The 19526-nt window shown below is 50.4% G+C and overlaps 6 protein-coding genes across 6 annotated transcripts; 3 read left to right on the top strand and 3 right to left on the bottom strand.

Annotated features, from left to right (window-relative positions):
- Positions 1 to 148: 148 nt before the first annotated feature.
- On the bottom strand, positions 149 to 3861 carry N7484_001379 (uncharacterized protein; the record flags this gene model as incomplete). Its single annotated transcript, XM_057111799.1, has 5 exons — positions 149 to 2494; positions 2554 to 3170; positions 3252 to 3575; positions 3649 to 3772; positions 3856 to 3861. 5 exons carry the CDS (start codon positions 3859 to 3861, stop codon positions 149 to 151), a joined length of 3417 nt encoding a protein of 1138 aa, XP_056976536.1.
- A 302-nt stretch (positions 3862 to 4163) lies between these two features.
- On the top strand, positions 4164 to 6550 carry N7484_001378 (RIX1/PELP1 family protein; the record flags this gene model as incomplete). The annotated part of the gene is made up of 2 exons (XM_057111798.1): positions 4164 to 4496; positions 4568 to 6550. The coding sequence occupies 2 exons, from the start codon at positions 4164 to 4166 to the stop codon at positions 6548 to 6550; spliced, it is 2316 nt and encodes a 771-aa protein (XP_056976535.1).
- A 134-nt stretch (positions 6551 to 6684) lies between these two features.
- On the bottom strand, positions 6685 to 8262 carry N7484_001377 (wax synthase family protein; the record flags this gene model as incomplete). Its single annotated transcript, XM_057111797.1, has 1 exon — positions 6685 to 8262. The coding sequence occupies one exon, from the start codon at positions 8260 to 8262 to the stop codon at positions 6685 to 6687; it is 1578 nt and encodes a 525-aa protein (XP_056976534.1).
- Positions 8263 to 8872: 610 nt separating this feature from the next.
- On the top strand, positions 8873 to 11762 carry N7484_001376 (DEAD/DEAH box helicase; the record flags this gene model as incomplete). Its single annotated transcript, XM_057111796.1, has 3 exons — positions 8873 to 9128; positions 9196 to 9383; positions 9438 to 11762. 3 exons carry the CDS (start codon positions 8873 to 8875, stop codon positions 11760 to 11762), a joined length of 2769 nt encoding a protein of 922 aa, XP_056976533.1.
- A 356-nt stretch (positions 11763 to 12118) lies between these two features.
- N7484_001375 (uncharacterized protein) lies at positions 12119 to 12943 on the top strand (the record flags this gene model as incomplete). The annotated part of the gene is made up of 1 exon (XM_057111795.1): positions 12119 to 12943. The coding sequence occupies one exon, from the start codon at positions 12119 to 12121 to the stop codon at positions 12941 to 12943; it is 825 nt and encodes a 274-aa protein (XP_056976532.1).
- A 757-nt stretch (positions 12944 to 13700) lies between these two features.
- On the bottom strand, positions 13701 to 19247 carry N7484_001374 (putative SNF2 family helicase/ATPase; the record flags this gene model as incomplete). The annotated part of the gene is made up of 1 exon (XM_057111794.1): positions 13701 to 19247. The coding sequence occupies one exon, from the start codon at positions 19245 to 19247 to the stop codon at positions 13701 to 13703; it is 5547 nt and encodes a 1848-aa protein (XP_056976531.1).
- Positions 19248 to 19526: the final 279 nt, after the last annotated feature.

Raw genomic sequence — 19526 nt, 5'->3', positions numbered from 1 at the left:
CACACCCAGTCCTGCACTCAGTTCCCGGTTTGCGGAAGGACATGGTATCTCAGATGTTGAAGATGAAAACAAGGGGAATCAAGCGTGACCAGTCCAGGGAAATCAACTAGATACAAGAAAGATATTAATTAAACATGGTTGCTCAATTTTAAAGGACATAAAGACCGGAGCCAATGTTAGACCAATGCCTAATCGGCCGACGGTCCTCAAGCTCAATGCACCACCACAAAACCTCTTTTAGCTTTTCGGTCTGCTCTCCGGCCTCGTATGCACGGGAAAGCGCGTACCAGGCCTCGGAATTATCCCAGGAACTGCCGAGTTTAGTGAGTATGGAGAGAAGGCCGTAGGCACGGTCACGAGCTGCGAGACGGTGGAGGTGCTTCGGGTCAACTTCATGTGGGGAACTAGCCACGGAAACTGGTCGTGAAATTTCGGCTATTTCAGTGGCTTTGAGCTCATCGGCTGAAATGGCTCGTGCAGACTTGATTTTAGCGCTGGAAGCCAACAAGGAAAGACGTGAGACATTGAGATCTACATCTGTCTTTGTTGATTCGGGCGAAAGTTTCTCGTCCCAGATGTCCAGGAGAAGGTTTGCGAGGGCGATGGTTGCAATTGGGTGTTCCGGGCAGCGCAAGAGAGCGTCTTCGTAATACTTCATGGCCTCGTGAGGCTTGTCCTGGGCTTGAGACAAAAGACCCTCTTCTGCGTAGACATCAGCCCAGAGTTCTTCAGAGCTTCTCGCAGCAGTCCAGCCACGACTGTTCAAGTGACGAGCAGAAGATTCCTCAGCGGCGGCCAGGGCTTCCATTCGCTCAGTCTGTTTCAAGGCTTCTTCACAAGCTTCGCGGGCATCATCAAATAGGGATGCACGGCGATAAAGACCAGCGATGACCAGCCAAATCTTGACCAGCAGAGCAAGGGCGTGTTTCTTGGATTGTGTGAGAGAGAATTTGGTGGTAACGTTGGTAGGAGAGTCAAATCTTTGAGCAACGGGACGGCGCAGGTTGTGGCGCGGGGATTGCCCGTCATGGCTAACTAACTTATGCTGCATAGGCCGTTCGTCGTTTGGAGTTTGCGAATGAGCCCGTGGTACGGGTGTCGAGTTCCCTGACACTGCAATGCCAACCTCATTTTCATGCGGAGGGACTGGGGGTCCTTGATCTTGTGGATTTTCGGGCCTAAAGGAGCTACCGCTGCGCTTCTGCAACCTTTTGGAGTCTGATCGTCCAATTCTGGGACTTGAATCGTGATCTTCGTCAGTGACCTGTATTTCTGGTGCATCATATCCTGAGTGTCCATTCGGGATCGCCGGAACAGGAGGGGTCGCCGAATTTGACCTTGCGGATAGATCACCCCGGCGTTCTGGTAGCTGAGACATTCTGCTACGGTGGAAAATACTGCTGCGGAAGCTCTTTGTTGTTCCCGCAGAGCTTTTTGGTGGTACCAAATGATCAGACTTTGACTTGGATCCCTCGTCAAGATCCAGCTCTTGGAACAGTCTGCCAAAAAGGCTGAGCAGCTGCTCAGTCTGGTTAACGGCAGCCTCCGGGCCTTCGAGAACCTCGGTAAACGCGAGCTGTGTGATACGAGTCTGAAGGATGCGCTCCTTCTCCCGGCTCTGCAACCGACTGATCAGCGAGCGCTTGGGACCACCTAAACCATTCTGTGAATGCCTTGAAGAACGCCGGTCACGGCTGCCCCTGAAGGAGATTTCTGAGGGGAAATGTTCAAATGCTGCCTCGCATGAGCGTTCAGCGATGTCGAACTCCTGCTTTGCACTAAGCAGAAGTGCAAGCAGATGCCACAGTGATACGAGATCTCTTTGTTTGGAGAGGTCTTCAGTGACAGGGCTTGAATTGTGAGACGTCAGAGCGGACTTAGCATAGTCGATTGCAGCATCGAGATCACGGTTTTCCGCTAGAGTTAGGGCAAGAGTATACAGAGCGGCGAAGTCGGTGTCTTGTCCAAACTCAGGATTAATGCTCTTCTCCAAGTAATCAATTGCTTCCCCACGAATCTCGTCGCGAGCCTCGTTCAGAGGGGTGTAGCTAGCCCAGTTGGCAAGACCAACCCCGACAGCTCGGTATGATGTGGCGAGTATGGCGACGGGGATATCTGGAGCATTGGTACAGTTAGGACCATGTGAAAGCAGGAGCTTGCCGTTGCTCTGACCCTCTGTTTGGCTTGTCGCCTTATCGATATACTCCTTGATCAAGTCTGTCAAGTTCTTGGCCTTCTCTGCCTCTTCAAAAGACCCAAGGCAGCTCAAAAGAGTAACCCCCTCCGAAAGAGTTTGCAAGAGTATCTCATCTTTTTCTAGCTCTCCATATTCGGCCGACTTTTCAGCCCGTGCCTTGGCGGCAGTGACAATCTCGATGTAGGAATCAAGAGCCTTGAGCGCAAGGTCAAAGTCTGCCAGTGCAGAATGTACATGAAACAGGCGTCTGAGGATCAAGTGCGAATGATAGGTTTTGGTTGCCGCACGGTACAGAATCTGTTGTCTTGAGTAAGCCACCGAGGAATTATAGTCTCATTGTTATTTGTAATACTTACGTCCAGGACATTACGGCCCACGGCGTTTTGTCCCCCTTCACCGAGATCCTGGTCCTGCCAGTCGGGGCCACAAAGAACCTCCCAGTTGCTGATCACCTGCTCCACCCATTCCTCAACCTGGGAATTGTCGGAACTAGCAGTAGGGAATTTAACTTCCCGAAGTAAGTTACTCTCACAAATGGCTTCAACTCGACGAAGCTCACTGGCTAGCTGTGGCCGTTCCGGGTTATCGTGCGAAGGGGGGTAGGGCAAGCCATCCTGCAGGACAATTGTGAGGAACAAGTAGTACGATTTCCAGATAGAAGTACGCGATGGTTGACCCGGAGCACCTGCGTACGCAGCCTTAGGAGAACCCTGTCCTTGCTTGACTGCAGGATGCACAGACCATAGCCGAAACAGCCGAAGAGCGATCTCCACATGCCGGGGGTCTGAGTATGGGGTAGCCGTACCGGCTTCTTCACTGGCCATCACGGCTCCCTTGCCAAGTAGCGTCTCGGACCAGCTGAGAAATTGGGAGTTGGCATTGTTGATGAGCTTGCCGTTGCTCAGCCACGGGATCAAGGCTGCAAATGTCTCCAGAGATTCATCGATGCTGGCGACTGTAGACTGTGCAGATCCTACATGAGCGATGTCAGTCGTTTAGTTCCGTCTTAAAGCGATAAGTAAAATTATCCAAAAATTCATTGAAACCGGCATACCCTTGATGTAGCATCCCTTGACTAAACAGACCTCAGTCCACTCGGATAATTCATGGCCTTCGCTCAACAGGGCCTGAACGGTAGCAGTGAAATCCTTGGGCAGGCGGACTGCCGCTAGTGCCGGCTCATTCAGTGTCCAATGGACCCATCCCAAGCACACCTGAGCTTGTAAGATCTCCTGCGGGGTGCCATCATTGTTCTCGATAGTTGTCAACAAGGCGGGGATCAACTCGGGAAGATTGGGTGTCGCTGTCGATTCAGTAGTCGTCTTTTGGTGAATGAATGCCACCACTCGCGTTTCGGCAGTTGCGGTCTGAATGACACCTGTTGGATGGGAGATCTCCGGGTTAGCGCGCAAGCCACTGACGCGGGGAGGAGCTTCATCTCAGTAACCTACAAGTCCTCTGTGGAGCGTGCTTGGTAACCTTTCGGATCAATTCAGGGACCTCTTCCCATTTACCCTGGGCCCGCGCCTGGTCTAAAAGTGCGATATAACGTTGTCCCTTCTCAACATTGCCTCCCTAGCACCGCGCGTCAGTATATCGGGCCCGGTATTTGGGTAGGTAATTAGGGATGGACGGGGATCCTGATCCGCGACACTCACCGCCATGATGTCCGTTACTGAGGATAATGCGCAGAAGAAGATGAAGGACAGGACATGCGGGCGAGAGAAACAAGTTCGGGGAGAATGATCGCCCAGGGGATGTGGAGGTCTTTGCGTATTGCTTTGGTATGTAATTTTACCCGAGGCTTCACATTCTTACTGTTTAGCTGGTTTGGAATCATGTGGGTCCGAGCTTTGGCAAAAAAAAAAATTACCGATAAGAAAGTATGTATCCTACATTCTCTTGACCTTCTCCAGGAAAAAGGAACCGAGTTCCCCAGATCTGAAGATCGGGAAAAGGAGTCAGTATGACTACGACTACATTACGTGCGGTTACACATCGCTTGGCCACTACGCCCGTCGAGCAATTGCCCTCGATCGCTGCATTCCTTGCGACTTCGTTGAGTGATTGCGCCGAGCTTCTCTCTGCGCCCCAGGCTCAGAAATCAGGCAAAACGGAGTCGGACCATTCCGTGCAGATTCATAAGCTGAAGACTCGTCTGGCTGCTTTGCTGCAGGACCGCACCATTGAGGGACGATGGACCGCCGTGGTGCTCGTGAAAGCCACCGTTGAGGCGGGACAATGGGAGATCTTGCGGGGCTATGAGCCAATTGTTCGAGGCTTGATCAGCATTCTGGCGGTATGAGCAATCTGCATGAACTATGGATCTAGATCTTGTGGCTTGGTCGACTGACATTCTGTGCCGTCTAGAAACCGGATCCCATTTCCACAAGGAAGATGGCCATGATCACCTTGACGCGCATCTTCCATCTTACCTACCAGTATCCGACTCTGGTCAGAGAGATAACGACACCCCATCTACCTGGGTTTATTACCGCTGCTCTCAACTTAGTCTCGGTCCTCACTAAGCTACCCTCGGGATCGACTCGCAAAGTGAAGCCCAACACCCCGTTTATGGAGATCGTTCTCCAAGTCTGCTTAGAATTGGTTCCTCGGCACCCTACCATCTTCCGTCCTTTTGGTACCCAGCTCCGATCATTGCTGACAGAGATTCTGGGCTCCTCAACCTTGTACTTCCCCGATCCGGTGATGGATGTCGCAGAGCAACTCTTTGCCTCTCTGCATAAATGTGCGCCAAAGGATAAGGCTGGATCCGGTTGGACTGAAGACTGTAGAGCGACGGTTCTGTCGATCCACCGAGCGGCTGATTATGTTTTCCGTGCAGTGGTAGAGCAATGGGAGTCAGTTGATGGGGGTTTGGTTTCGGCACGACAGAACTACACCCAAGAGCTAGCCGATGATAGCTCCGATGCGCTGGGGCTTGCCAGTTGGGAAGGCATGCATGCTGGATCTGATAGATTAGTTACCTTGTTGCGACTGCTGTCGAACTTCGTCTCCATGCCATCCACGGCTACCGTTGCCCTCCCGTTGGGCTCAATTCTCGATGTGACATCGCGTCTCACGTCTGTGACCGCGCCTTCGGGTGAGGGTACCCGATCTGGTGTGCAAACCAACCCCCAAATTGGCCGTGACGAGCGGGAACTGCTATGGGCTGAATTGCCTCGCATTCACATTGCTTGTATGGACTTGCTTGCACATGTCACCAGTGTACTTGAGACCAGCGCCACACCCATCACCCAGAACATCCTGGAACAAATCACCTGGGTTTTCCGGAACGAAAACACCAGCCGGAATGTGCGCTTAGCCTCATATTATCTGCTGAGCACAGTGGTATCGCTCAATGGCCCTGCTATGTCCAAGCAGAGTGTGACCTCTATCTCCAGCGTTCTGCGCGCCTGCTGTCATGATCTCCTGCCTTCGTCTGATGACTCGGGCCCTCAAGCCAAGCAACAATCCGATGCTAAGCCCAAGACCAAGAACGGTCAAGCCACTGCTAATGCAGACTCCTTCTTGAACCCTGACCTTCAAAAGAACCGCAAATCGCAAACATCTCAATTCGCTGAGCTAGAACGGGCTGCCTCAGGCCTCTTGCAGACTGTTTTGGCATCTGTTCCCCCGCAGCTTCTTGTTGGCTCTCTCCGTGCTGAAATCGACCGCACAATTATTCTGGTTTCCGACAAGGATGCTATGCTTGCAAGTGTTCTGAACCCCATCCCGGCCACCAAGGGCCGCGCTGCGGGTGCCAGTATCATACCTTTCTTAGTTCAGGGATACGCCGATAATATGGAAGTCGAGGCTCTGGTCCGCCCTAGAATGCCAGTCCTGATGACTGCTCCGGAGCTCGACGCTGATGCTGAGGCAGAGGACGAGCAAGATGCAGACGAGATGGCCGACGACGAAGTGTACAATGCTGCTCCCGAAGCTGCCGACTTCTTGAAGGCTCCGGCTCCTGCGCCGGTTGAAGCGAAGACTACAACTCAGGTCCCAATGCACAAACGGACTTACGTTGAAGAGTCGATTATCCAGACGCCTAATTTCCCAGCGCCCATGGAGCCAGGTCATTCCAAGAAGGCTCGTTTTGAAGAGAGTGCTAACCAGCAATTCCCTGTTGTCACTCGGGCTGAGACATCTGCGTCTCAATTGGCTGAAGCCGATGCACCTGAGCGAATGCAACCCCAGGTTGTCACGTCCCAGGCTCAAGCTGTCCCTGCCGCCCCTGCCGCCCCTGCTGCCCCGTCACCGGAGGAGGAAAGCGATGATGAAATGCCCACTTTGAACATGGATTCTGACACTGATGACGAGGACGATGAGGATGTCAACATGGAGGGATAGTTGTATAATGTCACTGTATATAATTAAAAAGTCTTGTATCTTCGTGCGGCCTGTTCAGGCTGGCCTACTTTTCTATAAAATCCGAGATCCACCCAAATGTTTATACACATGTGCAGCCCTCTTGTAAATCCCGATCAATTTACCCGGATCCCACTACCCCAGTAAGTTCCATCATTCCAATACTTAAACCAGTCTCCCTCCCAGCACCACCATCCCTGGCCATTTGCCAATTCAAGGCCCCGGAGGGGGCTAATTGGCACAGGCTCCATCAACCACAGCCCACCCCTGGCAAAATCATCAGCGATGAAAGGCCCCGAAAACAAAAACCAGAAAAACACAACGAGGCCATTTGCAGTACGTCGCAACCATCGTGGGATACGACCCAGAGGCAACTTTGAGATTACCAAAACCTTGAATATATGTTCAATAAGGATAGCCATGCTTTGTAAAAAGAAAAACAGGAATGGCCCACTCAAAGGCCGAGTGTCTGTGAACTGCGTGTAACTGCCACAAGCATGCACGAAACCACTCAAAGAAAACGCAACCACGATATAGATGACCCTTTTCACTCGCGGGTCTATTGCCCATGAACCCGGAAGCAATGATAAAATCCACCGTGCTGTAGAGGTAAATCCGTGTCTGAAGAGCTGATGCCACCAGGTTCCCCAAACACCCGCTAGGCCGTCATCCAAAACTGGTGAAATGAATGGCCCAAACGTATCAGCGTACAGCCACGACTTGTCTAATGGAGCAGCTGTTAACTTGCGAGAAGCATTGGGGAATGCCATTGATAGCCCAAGAAAGCAGATGGGATTCAATGAGGTGACATAAGTGAGAGCGACGTAGACCGCCATAGCACTCAGAAAGCAGTGGTAGAAGCGAATGCCCAAAGGGATGGATGCAAGGAAGGAGAAGGGGAAAGGAGGCACAGTGTCGGCCTTCATGCCCCGGAAGTATGGGTCCCGTATCAAGATAACTTTAAAAGCGTCGAGCGTCAGATATGAGATCAAGAATGTACGAAATGCTTTCGAGAGACAAGTCTTCGCAGAAATATGCACTTCGTCTTCTTCTCGTAGATTGCTTGCCAGGAAGCCAGAATGCAGGTTCGCGTGTACTGTCCGCGGCAACCGACCAAGGCGAGGAGCACGCCAGTTCCATTCTGGACCACGCAGATTAAACAGAAGTCCTGCGCACCACTCAATGCGATGTGAAAGCCTAGATGGATATGACTGCCAGCGAAAGTGGGCTTGTTGGTCGGTTGCACCCTCTGCAGGGAGTGGGGAGTTGTTATCACCGATGGATTCCGACTGCGCATCCAGTCTCTTGCTATCTGAGCTGCGTGTGTCTGATATAGTCACACGCTCAATGCGTTGATAGTCACGCTCAACATCCGAGAACACGAATAATGTGGCACTCCATACTAGCCACCAGCCAACCATCATACCAATCATATACCCATTTCCACCAAGGAGAGCTCGTTGGTTCATAAGAACCTCAATTGCAAATGCTAAGCTCAGTGCAAAGATCAAAGGTCGAAAATATCGCCCACCTCTGGACTTGGGAATGACTAGGCCGACCCATGGTAGGCAATTGAAGAAAACGACATGGTAAAGAAGAAGGGGCTTAAAGGTGCCCTGGTGGAGGAGAGTCTCTAGATCATGTTCGTTTTGCCGAACGAGATATCTGGACCAATTAATGCGGGGATTAGCCATGCGGAGAGGGTGCCACTATGCCCGGGAGCTTGTTTGATCTGGGGGGCGCTAAGCATCGATGTAGGGTCCGTGGGTATCGTGATCTCCGCAAAGGAAATATAATGGCAAATATTATGATCACGGCGATTTGTTCAGACTAATTCATCCTCGGTTGATTTAGAATCAAGAAAATCAAGGAAAAGCAAAAAAACAAGTCGACGCACGTTGGAGCAAGTTGTGTCATGCTCACGTGACTGTCAGCTAGGAACCCACAGTACGCAATACTATGCACAGAACTCCTGCAGATGAAGACAAGGGGACGTATTTCAGTCAGTCAATATGATCTGTAGGTACCAATTCTGACATTTACTATATGTTAAGCCAATTCTCATGCATTTCTGCAAATCCAGCTTAGCTATCAATTGCCACGTGACGACGTGTTTTCCGCGACCGCGTAATTTCCTGATTAGCACTAGCTCATGTCGTAGCACTTCTGATCTATCTCCTTTTTAATTTTTGACTCCTGACTCCATCGACACTCTAGCGAGCTTGTGGATAGTACGAAGCTGATCAGATCTTCATATTTATCTCTTTTACGAAGCATTGAACCTGGTGGGCCGCGATCTACGTCATGGCGCCCAGAAAACGCAAGTCCGATGTAGTCGGTTTAACCGATAATAACGAGGCTCGTGCAGCGAAAGTCAACCGACCGACTCCTTACTTGGACCCACAGGACATCAGCAATGGTGAAAGATTTGGCGAAAGTACCGATTTCATTCCCTTGACTCAGGTTCCCGGCGCCGATGAAGATGATGCTCAGGCCACCGAGCTTGTCGAGGGGAGTCAGGATGTGGACGAATCTTCCCCGTCCTCAAGTATGCTCTATGGTAAGCTTTGACCTAAACTTCTTGTCATCTTAAATGCATGATTCAAGCCCTGAACGACGTCACTCAGGCAATCTGGAGACCAAGATCGTGGGTGTTCGTTTCTACAATGGCATTGCTACCCCAGGAGAGCATGTCATCTTGAAACGAGAGCCACACAACCAATATGATCCTAATGCCATCCGAGTCGATAATATCATGGGCATCCAAGTCGGTCACATTGGGAGGGGTATTGCTGCTAAGCTTGCTCCTTATATTGTTTGTTCATGACACATCCACATCTATTCTGAAATTCGCTTACAACTGCCACAGGACTCCAAAGATCTTCACGTTGAAGGAGTCTTGACGGGTACTAAGGGGCCTTATGACTGCCCTGTGACATTGCCGCTATACGGCCCGACTGACCCAGCCAGGAAGATAATTGTGAAGCAAAAAATGCAGAAGGACAGACTTCCTTTACGGGAATTCATGGACGCCGAACGCAAGGAGAAGCAACGTCAAAAGCAGATCGCTGCGGAGCAGAAGCAGGCTGAAAAGAATGCCCGTGCGATGGCCCTTAAGAAAGCTGCGGCGGGGTGGCAAGCTGGTGACGATGACACAATGTTTGCCAACCTTTCGACACCAACAGGGCTGGGTGAAGTCACCGAAACCATAGAGGATCTGATTAACCAAAGCAGTACCTTTAATCCCAGAGAGATTGGCCAAGTGGTTGAGAGTTTCGGGCAAAAAGAGTCCGACATGGCCAAGATGCCGATGGTCGATACCCCAGCTGGTCTTTCTACCGAACTACTCCCATATCAAAAGCAAGGTTTAGCGTGGATGATTGCACGCGAATCCCCCACCCTTCCCTTGCCTGGCTCCGATGCCGTGGTTCAGCTGTGGAAACGCAGTGGAAATAATTTTACCAATGTTGCAACCAACTATTCCTCGGCCACCGCGCCAACACTTTCCAGTGGTGGAATTCTTGCCGATGATATGGGCCTTGGGAAGACAATCCAGGTTATTTCCTTGATCCTGGCTGACCCAGCGCCCAAGACTTCGGATTCCAGCAAGGCCACCTTGATTCTCGCCCCAGTGGGCGTGATGAGTAACTGGAGGAATCAGATCCAAGATCACTGTCGAGCCGAGACCATGCCGCGTGTTCTAATCTATCACGGGTCTGGAAAGAAAGAGGCTGGGAATTTGTCACAATATGACGTGGTTATCTCAAGCTACGGCGCTCTTGTCACGGAGTTCAAACAGGCACCGCAAAAGAGATCCGCCAAGGGTATTTTCTCGCTCCAGTGGCGGCGCGTCGTCCTTGACGAGGGACACACCATTCGAAATCCTGGATCGCAGGGCTCTCTGGCAGCTTGCGCCTTGCGTGCAGACTCTCGCTGGACCCTTACAGGTACACCAATCATCAATACTCTCAAGGATCTATACTCGCAAGTACGGTTCTTGAAGCTTTCTGGAGGCCTGGAGGACATGGGCGTTTTTAATAGCGTGTTGATCCGTCCTCTCACATCCGGAGTTCCTGAAGCTCGCTTGCTTCTTGAGGCCTTGATGGGAACTATCTGTCTCAGACGACGAAAGGACATGGAGTTCATTAACATTCGACTACCGAAGCTCACTTCTCGCGTTCTTCGCATCAAATTCCAACGTCATGAGCTCGAGAAATACAGTGCGTTCCAGTCCGAGGCAAAGGGGGCCCTGTTGGAGTTCAAGGATAAGCAAGGAACATACTCTCACCTACTGGAGGTCATTCTTCGCCTTCGTCAAGTTTGCAACCACTGGGCTCTATGCAAAAATCGTATCAGCAAGCTCTTGGAAACCCTAGGTCAACAGAAAGCGGTGGAACTTACTCCTGAGAACATGAAGGCTTTGCAGGATATGCTGCAGCTTCAAATAGAAAGCCAGGAAGTGTGTGCCATCTGTCTCGATAACTTTGACCAGCCTGTCATCACTGCGTGTGCCCATTCTTACTGCAAAGGCTGTATCGAGGAAGTCATCGAAAGACAGCACAAGTGCCCGCTCTGCCGTGCCGATATCAAAGACAATCAGAGTCTGGTCGCGCCTGCCCAGGATTTCGGTGAAGATTCGGACACTGTGAGCGCGGATCCCAGCAATCCTAGTAGCAAGATCGAGGCCCTGGTAAAGGTTCTTACCGCACCAGGCCAAGGACCTGGAACTAAGACGGTAGTGTTCAGCCAGTGGACGTCCTTCCTCGATCTTGTGGAACCCCACCTCATCCAGCGTGGGATCAACTTTGTCCGGGTTGACGGTAAGATGAGTGCCATCAGACGCGACAACTCCATCAACTGCTTTTCTACCGAACCTACCTGCACTGTTCTTCTTGCAAGTCTTAGCGTTTGCAGCGTTGGTCTGAATCTCGTGGCTGCCAACCAAGCCATTCTTGCCGATAGTTGGTGGGCCCCAGCTATTGAAGATCAGGCATTGGACCGTGTATACCGACTAGGGCAGAAGCGAGAGACCACTGTGTGGCGACTCATCATGGAGGACAGTATCGAGGAGCGCGTGCTTAATATCCAGGGCCGGAAACGCGAGCTGATGCTTGCTGCATTCCGTGAGACAGGGAAGAAGAAGGCGGAGGATAGGGCGACTCGTGTGGCTGATCTTGAGAATCTTCTGAACTGATATGTCTATAATTTCGTATTAATGTTATTACTTTGAGGGAATCGAAATTTTTTGACCATGCGACCACGCTCAGGCTCTCGGATATGATAGATCAGAATTCGCCCCCTCGGAGACCATCGAAGCCAAGTAAACCTGCTCCGCCTTTAAACATTAAACATTGGTGCGGAGACAATTCCCTTACATTCCGCGACAAACTTAATTCCGTCCATCGACCCATGGATACCTCACCTCCGCATTCCAACCCCAGACCACGACAATTTCAACCTCATCACATGGCTCTATGTGTACAAACTCCTTTCCATGCCTGACCCAGGTCCCGATTGAGGCTCAGCCCCGAAAGAACATGCAACCACAGAATGGTCACTTGCGAAGCTCCCGTCGATGGCATCGTCGGCGCATACACGGGCAGCAGCTTCGCCGTCCAAGCCTCAATAGCCAGTCTCCTCGGCTGCGCCCTCTACAGCGCCCTCGAACTTATAGTCCTCGTCTTCTCCATTTTCCACATCTACGGCGGCCTATACTTCTGGAGCCTCTTGATTTCCGCCTCCCTAGGCGTGATCCCCGATGCCCTGGGTCTGATCCTAAAATACTTTGAGCTGGCCCCGATATGGATTCCGGTAACACTCTCGACGGCCGGCTGGGCCATCATGGTCACAGGCCAATCGCTCGTGCTCTATTCACGGCTTCATCTCGTCGTGATGAATCAGACGGTCCTGCGGTGCGTACTGGGGATGATTATCTTCGATGCGATTACGATGCAGACACCGCAGATTGTGGCTTCTTATGGCGCTGTGTATGCGTGTCAGACGAGGTTTCCGGTTTTCTTCAATATCTGGGAGAAGGTTCAGTTGACTGTGTTCTTCGTGCAGGAGATTATCATCTCGGCGTTGTTTATTGTGCAGACGATTCGGTTGTTGCTTTCTTATCCGTCGCGTTCGAAGCGGAGGACGAATATCATGTATCAGTTGATTGCGATTAATGCGGTGATTATTTTGATGGACATTGCGCTTTTGTCGTTGGAGTTTAACGGGCTGTTTATCGCGCAGACGGTGGCGAAGTGTTTCTTTTATACGGTGAAGCTTAAGTTGGAGATTGCGGTCTTGTCGAGGTTGGCTTCGTTCGTGAAGTCGAATTCAGATCAGGGGTCGTCGGGGTTGAGTCGATTCCAGGAGCATTCGTGATATAATCTCGTCTTTGATGTCAATCAAGTCCGCAAAGCATGAGAAGCCCGCCGTTGAAACTCATTCCCATTCAAATTTGTGGTCAGCTGGAATTGAACGTCGAATGCTGCGAAAGAGGCAGCTCCCGACTTTTGGCCTCGCGAAAGCCATCAGGGATTTGTGAATGGCTTCGTCTGCAACTCCGGGAACACCCTCATTCCCCCATTTACTACCCAACCAAAAGGATGTCTAATCCTTTGCTATCTTTGACCTGATTTCTATCTTGTAACATATTTACGTACTATCCTTGCATTAAGTCAAATCTACTATGCTTGCTTCCTTAATGTTCTTCTTCTCTACCAAAATGGAATCTTGATCAAAACTCGACTGAAAGACCTACTGCAGTCAATACGCAACAACATAATCTCGTTCAATGGGCAGTCTTTGCCGTCGTTTTAATACCTAATTGAGAGCTTTGAATTTGACCTACAATGGCATCTGAACATGATCTTTTGGGATAAGGAAACAGAAGCATTCGTCTTGCTATTGGCAATAAGTACTTAATTGTATCTTTTCTAGACCCACCAAGCAGCAAGGTCCAGGACAGATGATGCAACCGACAGACATAATATGAAAATTCAGACATAACATAAAGAGAAACATAACAAATGCCAGGGTATCATGCAAATTAGCAGTAAATGAGATCAAGCATGGTAAAACGCTCGGGTAAGTTCAAATGGTCGTCGGACATGCAAAGCCAGCCCTGGAGCCAGGAAAATTACTGTCTGGGCCCGGTCTGGGTGGGAGGCCGGTGATCACCTTCTGGTACAGAGAGATCAAATGACGGGGAGGCCGAAGGTCCCGAGTTCCCCTGAGCCGATGTAGTCTGTGGCTGTGTGGAAGCCGGGGGAATAGGGAATTGTCGAGTTGAAACCCAGTTCCTATCTTTATCACAAGAGAAAGCATGTTTCATGGCAGAGTTACGAGCGTTCATCACACCGCTCTGCAGATGCTTTGGGGCGAAAGTTGAAGTGGCAGGTTGAGATTGGTTTCTAGAAATTCGTTCCTGCGGGGACGCCCGCCACGGGTTTACTGGCACGTTTTCCATGGCTGGAGTTGAAGATGGGCGTGTCGGAGCATGAAGGGTTGGTGGCAAATTCGCCCCTTGTCCAGGCCCCTGTGCCATCAGCGAAGGAAGCCAATTATTCGGAGGCACCCAAGGATTCGGCGGACCAGGATTCGGCGCTGGGGGTCTTGGGGGTAGCTGCGCAAATCCTTGATGGGGCATAGGTCCCGATCTATGTTGATGGAGTCGCCGCTGCATTTCAGAAGGTGTCAACGGCTGGCAAGAAGGATTTGGATTGGCCTGCTGAGTTTGGCCGGATGATTGGTTTAGGGTGGGTTGACCAAAACTCTTTGTGCCTGGTGGTTGGCCAAACGCAGATGGTGCAGCGGCTTGCGGTGTGCCTACTTGTCGAAATAGCGAGGGATTTGCCGGTTGCTGCTGGGGAATTGGCTGCTGACGTGATTGCTGCTGAGGGTTTTGCGGCGAGGAATGCTGTTGCTTGTTCTCTTGCTGCTCTTTCTGCTGCTGCTGCTGCTCCCTCTGTTGCTCTTTGAAATGGGCTTGCATCTCAGCCCGAGCTGCTTCAGCCTTAGCCTGCTCAAGACGAGCTGCTTCAGCCTTAGCCTGCTCAAGACGAGCTGCTTCAGCCTTGGCATGCTCAGCCAGCTGACGCTTCTTCATTTCCGCCCTAAATGCCACTGGGTCACTGCGCTTGAGCTGCTCTAAGCCCAACTCATCTTTGACGCGGAGATTTTCTTCGGTCGACAATTGATCATTCTCATCGTCTTGGGCTTTGGAAAGAGTGATTTCGAGAATACTATCAGCGAGATCGCCGTTGGCGATAATCTTGTCTAGGACTTCAGGATCTTTTCCTCGAATGTGATCAATTGACTTCTTCTTTCCCGCCTTGACAGGAAACAAGTATTTCGTGGAATTCTTGTGGCCCTCGCGGAGGACGTTTTTCTGATCCACTACGCGGACTGTGAGTTGAGACTTGAAGAGAGTCAGATTGAAGATGATTTCTTCGAAAGTTCCTGCCGCAACAAATCGATAGACAAAGACGGGTTTTGTCTGACCGAGACGGTACGCTCGCCCGATAGCTTGGTCTTCCCAAGAAGGATTGAACAAAAAGTCGAAGATGACAACACGGTTCGCTCCATGGATGTTCAAGCCAAGTCCACCAGCCCGAGTTGAGATGAGCAAGATCTCCAATGTTGGGTCCTCATTGAACTGGTTCACAATACCTTGACGTTTTCCGGCATCAGTACTTCCATCAATGCGGCTGTAATTTCGATTCCCTTGGCTGAATAATCGGTCCAGATAATTCAATGTTGGAATACTCTGGGAAAAAACCAAGACTTTATCGCCAATTCTCTTTGACTCGTCCAGAATCCTGTCGAGCAGCAAAGATCGGTGGGACAAATTGGAGTCCAATATGTCAGGGACCGGAGCCAAAAGTGCCTTGATTCTTGGGAGCAAGTTGGGAGGGAGATCCGCATCCCCATCCAAGACAGACGCTTCGACTCCTTGACCTGATGTTGCCGTTCGGTTTTCAAGTTTCTCTAAAAACGGTTTCGGATGGTTGCAACAGAGTTGTCCGATCGCCAGCCACTGCCAGAGCCTAGAATGATTGTGTGAGGCTTGTAATTCCTCAACGAAGATATTGTATGCCATCCGCTGGATCTCCGATAGGGTGATTCGAACGACAAGTTCTGTTTTGGGCGGTAAATCGAATGCAATTACTGAATGGCCTGCGCGCTGGATTTTGGGTTCTAAAATCCCATTGAGAACCTTCAATGCAACAAGGCTTGCCCTCCGCTGATGCCGATTGCTGTCAATGTACAGACCCTCCTGAATAGGTTCCATGAACTTTTCCTTGAAAGACTGCACTGTCTCCAAATAACCCGGGGCAACCCATTCAATCATTTGGTAATATTCGAACAGATTGTTTGCAAGAGGCGATCCTGTCATAGCGATTCGACTCTTGGTTCGGAAACGAGAAGTCACTTGGCTGATGGACGTTTTTTCTCCCTTGAGTTTGTGTGCTTCATCAGCAATCACGATATTGGGTTTGTTTAAGAGAGCATCTAGAATCATTTTATGCTCCTGACCATTGAAGCGGTTTCCATCGTTGTTGATGAACTTGCGAAACATCTCGTAGCTCATAATAATAACGCCTCCTTCTTCACCCCAGGTTTGAATGGTGGCCGTTCTTTCCGCAGGGTCTATGTTGGGAGTGGCCATAATTTGGAAAATATTTCCAAGGTAGTGGCTGGATGGAACCCAGCAATGGAACTCCTTTATCCAGTTGGGAACCAGGAATGATGGACAAATAACGAGAGTTCGGGATTGGTGAAATCTCTCAGGGACTTGCGCTTTGATCTTCGGGTTTTTTGATGCAGCGGCCTCGGCAATCGTAACTAAAAGGGATATCACCTGAAAGGTCTTGCCTAGCCCCATAACATGGGCAAGCAAGCATCCTTGCGAATTCTCAGAGTCACACAGTTCTCGCCACATGAACTGAATTCCTATCAGTTGATGTGGTTTGACGAATTCGCCTAGGGCCGGATTCAGGTAAATGATAGGGTCTTTGAAGGTGACCGCTTGTCCTGCTCGGTCACTGTTACTCAGGCCCTTGTGTTCTCTCTCTTTCCTGAATTCCTCTCTGGCTCGATCCTGCACTGCTTTTCGTTCCTGAGCATTTTTCTGCACGGCATTGGGTACTTTCGGGACATACTGCTTTTTTCTTTTCAGGTTCGGTTTCGAAAGCTGCGAAGGTGGGCTCAAAACATCTTCCTTTCTTGAGCCCTCATCTAATGACCGTCGTCGTGAAGACTCGGGATGCAAAGCATTGTAAGTGTTGATGAGCGATTGAAGTTTGTTGATAAAGACTGTTGTCAACGAGGCTTCCTCATCATAATCGTCCTCGATCGCATCGAGCGCCTCTTGGAGTCGCTTCGGCTGAAGCCCAGCTGAACTCACGCTGGCACAGTGATACCAGGACACAAACAAAGCGCCCAGGCGCATCGAAAGCTTGCTCTCAGCGGGATCAACTCCATCGAGCTTTCGCTGGTTGTTCATCATGGCTCTGATCACTTCCTGGATTTTCTCCCGGTAAATTGGAGGAAACCACCTGTCTAGGTAATCCGGAAAGCCTCTATATTCGCTTGAGGGCAATTGCATGACAATCTTTGCCAATAACTGAATACGATCCTTTTTGGCCTCAATGGATGCCATGGTCATCCCCTCAACCATCCGGAGAACATCGGCCTCGTCTGTATCAACTGCCATGTCCTCTTGCAACGCAGTCAAGATGGGTTGTGGCTGGGTAGGTTCGCGTGCCCTGTCGAGAAGAACCGGGGCGGTGCCATCATTGGAACTTGGTAAGGGCTGTTCAATTTCGATAGTGCGATCTCGGGGCTGCGAAATTTTGAGCTTGATGGGCTGCGTGGGGCTGGGGAGAGTTTTTATCATGTCTTTAGTAGCATGCTCTTTTCGCAATGGAGTCAGTTTGAGAGAAGAGTTCGTGCCATCAATGTCAACGGGTAATACAGTTGGGTTGAGAGGAGGAGTTTTGATTATGTCTTCCGCAGCATTATCCTGCTGTAACGGAGCTGTCCTGGATTCGTCGGCCACATTGGTGATATCAGTCAACTCCATGTCTCCGTCGTCATCTTGAAGGAAAGGACCTCGAAAATTCAGCTTAGCATTGACATGCCCCCTTCGGCCTGGATCGCTAACACGTCGTCGCTTAGTGGGAGGTTCGGGCGACAGACTGAAGCTAGAAGTGGGAGAAGATTCCAAAGTGAAAGGCATCCGGTGAGCTACTTCCGAACGATGTGTTCTTGACGGGACCTCAGTGTCTTCGTCTCCCAATGAGACAGACATTGGGCTACCGAGTTCCGGTTGATTTTCATTGGCAGATGGCTCAATATCTCCTTCGTCTTCTTCGACGAGACCTTCGTAGAAGGATTCCGCATCAGATGTCAGTGTGTCATCTTCTTCTTCTTCTGCGGATACCGACTCTATGTCCCGCTTCTTGCAAGGTCGGGGGACCTTTGCTGGACGTAGAGCTGGTTCCGGGCAAGTATCTAGTTCGAGAATACCCAGTGTCCATTTCTCAGTACACCGATCAAAGATTGTCATATCCATAGCGCCACATGCCCTTCGAAAAGCCGAGGCCGATTTGTAGGCAACATTCATAATCGCCTGTTGGAACTTTCTCAGGCGGTCCTGAAGGTGCTCAATGCGGTTTGAGCGGCGGAGTTTCTCCTCTTGGAGCGTAGAATTTTCTCGAAAAGAAAGCCACAGCCCTTCTGCTCTTGGCAAATTCCTTGGAAGGGCTTTTTGACGCCACGATTCTTCTTGCTCCGTAATGTATTCAGCCAAAATCTTGTCGCACTCTTCTTGGGAAAGGCCGGAAAGCCGGGATTCTTCGAGGTCCGGATGCTCATCTTCGAGATCTGGATTATCATCCACTATTTCTTGCCAAGTTTCCCTGTCATACTCCCCTTCTGATCCTGATTCTCCATATTTAGGAAGACCGGCATCGTCATCCTGTGGCCCGTATTTCACCAACAAGTAGGATAGAAACTTCTCTTCATTTTCAGTCCGCGGCGGAATCTTGACATTGTTCTCTGATGAGTCGTTTTTGTTGCCGTACAAGGCAGTCTGGTCAGACGGTGTATTTGCAATGGTTAAGCAAACCTCCTGAGGTAGAGAGTTTGCATGTGATGGAGACAAGAAGCCATCTAGCAGCGTCCGCGGTGCCAACATTGGAGAAGCTTCCCCCTGTAGCAACGTCGGGGCAATCCTGCGTTTGAGCTTGAGGGTTGTTTGAACAGCAAAATTGCCAATTGGGGAGGAGATAAGGTCTGCAGAATTGGGATTCAAAACAGCAGATATGGGGGTACCCTCATGTGGGTATGGAGAAGACGTTCTAGAAAGAGCTACCTCAATGGGAACGTCCTTCCGTGATAAGTTGTACTTGAGAGACTTTTGCTGTAGCCATTGAATTGCTTTCATCAACATGATGCGATGGCCGTAGGCTTTTACGCCCATATCCTTCAAGCCATCGTTGTCGACATGCATTAGCACTTCTCCACAGATGTCATTGTCACGAAGAGCTGTTCCAAGTACAACCGGGTCAGGCCGTGGGGCTTTTGATGATTGCGCCCATGGCGCAGGCCCAGGGCTACAGAGGAAGTTTACTACCTCATCGACAGACCAGTCAACTGGGTCAGAAATCTCCGACTCCATGTTGCATTTGGGGGGCCTGAGGAAGAATGTTCAGTCAAGCTCATATGTGGGGCCATACATCTCCATTTCGATCAACATTGGAAACTCACCAGTTACCGGCCCCCCACACTCCAGAATGAGCTCACGTAAAGGAGATTAGTACCTGCCGGGAGGCGTGATCTTGGCTGGAGCAGGGTCTAACACAAAGATGTATCAATTGAAGGCGATTTTAGTTATTCGTCTGTTTTTGGAGACAAGTCCACGAGGAAAAAGAATGAATAAGACGCGTTGTTGTGAAGG

The sequence above is a fragment of the Penicillium longicatenatum genome (assembly GCF_028827895.1).
Source record: "Penicillium longicatenatum strain IBT 33135 chromosome Unknown contig_1_segment0_segment0, whole genome shotgun sequence".
Taxonomy (NCBI): Eukaryota; Fungi; Ascomycota; class Eurotiomycetes; order Eurotiales; family Aspergillaceae; genus Penicillium; species Penicillium longicatenatum.
Note: the sequence above shows the minus strand (reverse complement) of the source record. Positions and strands in the feature narration are given on the sequence as shown.